Below are 6,918 nucleotides of genomic sequence, written 5' to 3'. Positions count from 1 at the left end.
TGCAATTATCTCGTCAAACAATGATGTTGGCTTTTAGTTCCAAGTCAACGCTTACATGCATGCCTTATCTGTCATAATGACGCTCAGTTTTGACCAAGTGAGCGGTCAGAGTTTTTTTCTTGCAAAAGTTAGGCGTAATGCCTGTAGGTTTGCAAAATGTTATTAAGTGGTGGTTATTTGAAACCTAACCACATTTTTGATGGTTTTATGCTCTCTACTCAACTTTGAACGTACAAACTATGTTGAGAAATTTTTTTGGGGAGTAAATTCTGTTGAGAAATTGAGAACATGTGATGTGTCGGAGTGTGATATTATAGCTTAAGAACAAGATAAAAATAAAACTATCTAGAACATGAAAAAAATCCCTGAGAAATTACATATGTGAAATTGCCTTCAACAGCATGCAAATAATTCATGTTCCTAACCCTGCCCAACGTTTTTCAAACCTAGCTATATCTAGCGCTACGCCTATATTTGGCTTTTATTTTGTTCTAAAAATATCTGCCTTCGTTGCTAGTTCAGCGTGCGTCCCCCCATACATTTAGGCTCTCCATCTCACTAAATTTAGGGTCTTGTCTAGTCATATCCTTTCTTGATATATATCCGCAACAGTTCTTCATCTTTTCTTGCAAATTTAGTCAATATTTTGCCAGGTTTTTGGAATCCTCAATTCCATGAGGGAAGTCACGATGAGATCTCTCTGCTACGTGACTTTCCTGCTCATCTTGTCCATCAGCAACGTGCAACTCTCTGCATCCGTACGCCTCTTGGCCGAAAGTCCACATGGCCAGCCAGGTGCACCGGCGCCGCTCCCTCCCGGCGGCCTGTCGGGAAACATCCCGGCTAATGTCCCGGCGAGCATGTCAGACAACATTCCGGGGAACCTCCCTGCTAGCCTGCCAGAGAACATGCCGGTAAACCTCCCTGCCAACGTGCCACCGGGGGTGCTTGCGAACGTGCCACCGGGGATGCTAGCCAGTGTACCACCGGAGATGCTGGCCAACCTCTCCACCACCATGACGCCGGCGATGCTGTCCAAGATCCCGCCGGAGGCGCTGGCCAGCATCCCGCCAGACAAGCTGCCACCAAACGTGACGCCAGATATGTTGGTCACCCTCGCGGCGATGAAGCAGCAGGAGCAGCAGCAGCCAGGGCAGCCTGCTGCTGGGGCATCCAAGGGCAACGCAGCGGCGGGCTTGCCGCAGATCCCCAAGATGCCCGACTTATCGGGGCTGACGAACCTCTCGTTCCCGCCGATGCGTTCGGCGTCCCTGCCGAAGATGCCGCAAAACCTCTCGCTCTTCGGGTTCGACGTGAAGATCCCAAAGTTCATCAACAAGATGGTAAAGGAGAACACAGATTCCTGAAGGAAAGCAAGCTTCTTTGTTGATGGTGCATGCACGAGCACGACATGGTTTGATCCCAAGGCCAAGCTTGCCTTGGGAGACTTCTCAATGTTGCTGCCATGAGTTGTATCTGTATTTTCTGATGAAAGAGTTGCTTGCATATTGCCAAATTCGTACCTTACGACGGGAGCAAAGTGATTAGAAGATGTAAAAATAGGAATAAATCGATATTGTATTCGTCTCAGAAATCCTTTGCATGCGATTTTTTTTCTTTCAGATAACTGCACGCACCATGTGTTACATCTACGGGGAAGGGATTATTGAATTCCGTGAGCAGTAATGCTGCATCTACGTAAAACACAAACATAAAGTAACGTAAACAGCGACGTGGTGGGCTGGGATTGAAGAGAGGGGGAGGAAGGGGCCCACCCCCGGTTAAAATCGGGGTGGGGGGGGGAGGATTTAGTTTAGTCAAGTTACGTAAGCTTTCGTAACGCTTTACGTAGATGGAGCATTACTGTTCGGTGAGCGGCCTCTGGCGATAGTCATGGCGAATGGGCGGCTCTAGGGCCCTCGTCCCATGGCCGTCTCCGGCGCCTCAGCGGCCGACGGGCAGTCCGCCACACCTCTCCCTCCTTCGTGCCTTCCTCCGTCCCCGCACCATCCTCGTGGAGACCGCGCCGCCCCCCTTCTCCTGGGCCGATGTGGCCGAGGAAGAGGATGCCAACGGGCCAAGCGAGGAGCCCTCGAAGCTGTCGCCTGTGCAGACCCTAGGGGACTTCCTCATGCCAGCTCGGTCAATCCTTGGCTGGAGGCAATCCTCCTTTTTTAAAAGAAAAAAAAGCTCGGTTAATCCGGCGGCCAAATGGTGTGTGTGGTTAGACCGGAGCGCGCGAGGCTGCAGCTGCCGCGTGAGAGGCATGCTTCTCTCGTGGACGGATCTCGTTGCCGGGATGAGATCTAGTGCCTTGCTGTGAGCAAGGCATCGATGAACAGTACGTTAACTGGCCCCCTCTCTCCACGCCGTCCGATCCAGAATCGACGACCAGATCTGTGTGAACAGTGGCAGTTCTACAGCGTTCGGTCTACAGTACCCTCCCCCTCTACAGTGATTCAGAATGGATGTGCACACGATACTTTTCTGCCCGATGTGCGCATGACACGCTAATCAATGGTTGTGAGCCGCAAGCATAACCTGATGGAAGGCTAGTACAACTCGTCGTTCAACCATCGGCCATAAAACGTCGTGCACCAAGCGGTGCTCACAGTGATTTGCGCTACAGTATCCCCGTCAACAATGTTCTGTGCTACAATATTCGATCTGAGCCCCCCCCCCCTGATCCAACGGCTGGCTGGCCGCCAGTTACGCCATGCCTTGCTGTGGGCAAGGCACTGGATCTCTGTCCCTCGTTGCCCGGGGTAGCGGTGGTGGTGGCTGTGCGGTGGGGTTGGCGGATGCTAGTGGGCGCTCCTCTCAAGCGTGTCCTCGTCCAACTCGTTTGAGCAGCTGTGCCGTACAACGTCTGTGGTGCAGAGGAGGTTTCAGGCAGACCAGATCCAACTCGGCTGGTCCTGTTCTTGCGCGGCGCGGTGCGAGGCTGTTAGTTTTGTCTTGGTGTTCATCTAGTCTCGGCGCGCGGCGGTGCATGCCGTTCAGTTTCGATTCTGACTTGGTCTTCCTGTGCGCTGCGGTGCGGATCCTCGCCGAGTTCTGCGCATGGAGGTAAGGATGACTGGATCTGGTTTTGGCTCGCCCAGGTCCTGCGTGTGGGGGGTGGTCCAGCCAGGTTGACATGCGTTCACCGAATTCCTACGTGCGGCGGTTGCATGTCCGTTCTTGGTATTGTGTGCTTGGTCTCTTTCTGCCCGGTGGCGCTGGTAGGCCTTGGATCCAGGATTGTTGGTGGAAGAGTTGACTTCGGATGAAAATCCTGCATTTACCTAGTCAGTCTTGACGGTAACGGCGTCTTCAGATGTCATCTTCCTCCTTGGAGGTACCGTCGTGGCTCGTTTTGCTCTTCGTACTTCATGGCTTGTGGTCTCCTGGTGAAAACCTAAGATTTGGCTATGCCAGATCAGGTGACGGTGTTGTCTTCGACATCACTTCCTCCTTGGAGGCGTCATCTTGGAGACCCAGCGATGGATTTCGATGGTGTGCACGGTTGTTGGTGAAGCATGGGTTGATGGTGGCGTCGACCCGTTTTTCTTTCTTTTCTTTTTGCACTAGCCTTTTTGCTGTGCTTTCCTCCTTGGAGGGCTCTTGTAAAGCTTCTTCTGATCAATGAATTTGGCAGTTCTCCTGCCAACGTTCAAAAAAGCATTTTCGATTGCTATGCTACACACACTCATGTATACCTGCATACATCCCTATAAGCTCACACTCACACTCTACTCCTATGAGCATCTTGAGTTGACAAAGTCATCATAGACGCATCGTTGTCGACAGGAACGTCTCCTCCCACTCAACGCACACTGCCGGAAAGTCTTGAATAAATCCAGAAAAATGTGAGCACGAGGATTCTAGTGGGTTGGGGATATCACTGTCCTCCTAACCATCCAACCACAGGTTGGTTTGCGATCGCTACAGTACTTGACCGGCCGAGTACCGTAAGCAAATTTTTACCGTGTTCACTATTATGTATCATTATTTTATGAGTTTGTTTCTTCTTTTTTCACTTTGTTTCTTTTCTTTGCGAATATGCAAATTGCATATCATTCTGTTGATAGAAAGGAGCAGAAAAGCGGGCTACAAGGCAACGTATGTCATGTACACAAAGTTGGCGGGACACATGTTGGGGAGCAGAAGACTAGGGGTGTTCAACTGACACACTACATGGATAGACTAAGTAGGGATGATGGCCGCCAATCCTTTTTTTCCCAGCCCTGGCCCAGGACCGTGCATCGTCCTTGATGGACTGAAGGAGCTCCCAACATGACGGCTGAGCGTTGTCGGAGACGCAAGAATTGTGAAGCTTCCAAATGTGCCAGGCGGCGAGGAGGATGATGGATGCCAGGCCATTTCGCATGGCCGATGGAACCGCAGTGGTGGCCTGGGCCCACTGAGGGAGTCCTGGACTAAGGGGTCCTCGGACAGCCGGACTATATACTTGGGCCGGACTATTGGGCTATGAAGATACAAGATAGAAGACTGCTTCCTGTGTCCGGATGGGACTCTCCTTTGCGTGGAAGGCAAGCTTGGCGATTCGAATATGTAGATTCCTTCTCTATAACCGAATTTGTGTAACCCTAGCCCCCTCCGCTATCTATATAAACCAGAGGGTTTAGTCCGTAGGACAACAATCATAATCTCATAGGCTAGGCTTCTAGGGTTTAGCCATTACGATCTCGTGGTAGATCAACTCTTGTAATACTCATATTCATCAAGATCAATCAAGCAAGAAGTAGCGTATTACCTTTATAGAGAGGGCTCGAACTTGGGTAAACATTGTGTCCCCCACCTCCTATTACCATTAGACTTAGACGCGTAGTTCGGGACCCCCTACCCGAGATCCGCCGGTTTTGACACCGACATTGGTGCTTTCATTGAGAGTTCCATTGCGTCGTCACCAGAAGGCTTGATGGCTCCATCAATCATCTACAACAACGCAGTCCAGGGGGAGAGCTTTCTCCTCGGATGGATCTTCGTATTCGGCGGCTTCGCACTACGGGCCAACTCGCTTGGCCATCTAGAGCAGATCGATAGCTACGCCCCTGGCAGTCAGGTCAGATTTGGAAGCCCGAATTTTGTGGCCGATATCCGTGGAGACTCGATCTTCGACGGATTCGAGCCCATGACGGCTGTCCCTCGCCACCACGATGAACATGACCTAAATCTGTCATCTGGCCGTGCTCAGGAGATCGCGTCTGTAACCGCTCTGGCCTTAGATCCGGAGCAGACCGCGTCGTCTGAAGACGGGAAGCTTAACCCTGCCATGGAAGCCGTAGACTCAGCGGCGCTCGAGCCGCACACAGACCCAACATCGAGCTGGGCTTGTGTCACCGGAACCTCGGACTCGTCTCCGGCCATAGGTTCCGGACCGCGTGCATCCGCGTCCATCAAACCCGATTGGGCGCCGATCTTGGAGTTCAGCTCTGCGGACATCTTCCAGCACTCACCTCTAGGCGATGTGTTAAACTCATTGAAATCCCTCTCCTTGTCGGGGGACTCTCGGCCGAACTATGTCCGGCTCGAATGGGAAGCGGACGGCGAAGAACTCCGTTTCCCACCCACCACCCACTTTATAGCCACCGTCGACGACTTAACCGACATGCTTGACTATGACTCAGAAGACATCGAAGGTATGGACGACGATGTCGGAGAGGAGCAGGAACCACCGCATACAGGGCGTTGGAAAACCACCTCCTCGTACGACATATACATGGTGGATACACCAAAAGAAAACAACGGCGACAATGAAAATCCAGTTGAGGATAAACCTCCTGAGATACAGCCAAAGCGCCAACGTCAGCAGCGCCGCTCTAAGCCATGCCGTAGTAAAAACAACAACACCGCCACAGGAGAAAACAATACCCCGGACGATGCCGAAGACAATGAAGACCCCGTCGAGCCAACCTCTGAATAGGATGAACGGGAAGACGGGAAAGCTAGCCCTGATGAACAGGTCACGAATGAAGATGCGTAGGACAGTAATTACCTTCCGCTCTCCAAGGACGAGGTGAGCCTCGGCGATGAAGACTTTATCGTGCCTGAGGAGCCCATCGAGTAGGAGCGCTTTAAGCGCCGACTAATAGCCATTGCAAGGAGCCTGAAATAGAAGCAGCTACAGCTTCAAGCTGATCAAGATCCGCTCAATGAAAGATGGACTGATGTCCTGGCAGCCGAGGAATATGGCCTCGAGCGCCCAACCAAAAGTTACCCAAAGCACAAACTATTACCACAGTTCGATGACGAGGCGACGTAGCTTGTCCTACCAAGGCATAATGCGGCTGACCTACCACCACGTGGTCGAGACAAAGCGGCACCTCGAGCTGAACACCAGCCCACACTACCTTGCCGTAGAAACGGAAATACAACAGCTCGGGGATACACACATGACCTGCGGCGTGACTTGGAAAATAGAGCAGGTCAGACAAGATCAATCTATGGATCGCAGGGGCGTGCCCCGATGCGCGACGATGGCCATCCGGCTAAACGTGACAAACATAACCACGTCTGGGCCGAAAACCGTAGACGAACTCCATCCGAGCTACATCACGACTTGGCCCGATATAGAGGCGTCGCACACTCCCTTTGCTTCAATGACGAAGTAATGGAACATGAATTCCCAGAAGGGTTTAAACCCGTGAACATCGAATCATATGATGGCTCAATAGACCCCGCAGTATGGATTGAGGATTTTATTCTCCATATTCACATGCCCGCGGTGATGATCTTCACGCCATTAAATACCTCCTGCTCAAACTCAAGGGACCAGCCAGTACTGGTTGAACAGTCTGCCTGAAAACTCCATCGGCAGCTGGGAGGACTTGGAGGATGCCTTCCTCGACAACTTTCAAGGCACATACGTCTGACCTCCGGATGCCGACATCTTAAGTCACATAGTTCAACAGC

The 6,918-nt window shown here is 51.8% G+C and overlaps 1 protein-coding gene across 1 annotated transcript; it reads left to right on the top strand.

Annotated features, from left to right (window-relative positions):
• The first annotated feature begins 645 nt into the window (after positions 1-645).
• LOC123041252 (WW domain-binding protein 11-like) lies at positions 646-1,583 on the top strand. Its single transcript, XM_044463904.1, has one exon. It carries the CDS (start codon positions 675-677, stop codon positions 1,365-1,367), a length of 693 nt encoding a protein of 230 aa, XP_044319839.1. The 5' UTR covers positions 646-674; the 3' UTR covers positions 1,368-1,583.
• The last annotated feature ends 5,335 nt before the right edge of the window (positions 1,584-6,918 follow it).

The sequence above is a fragment of the Triticum aestivum genome, chromosome 2B (assembly GCF_018294505.1).
Source record: "Triticum aestivum cultivar Chinese Spring chromosome 2B, IWGSC CS RefSeq v2.1, whole genome shotgun sequence".
NCBI classification, from domain to species: domain Eukaryota; kingdom Viridiplantae; phylum Streptophyta; class Magnoliopsida; order Poales; family Poaceae; genus Triticum; species Triticum aestivum.
Note: the sequence above shows the minus strand (reverse complement) of the source record. Positions and strands in the feature narration are given on the sequence as shown.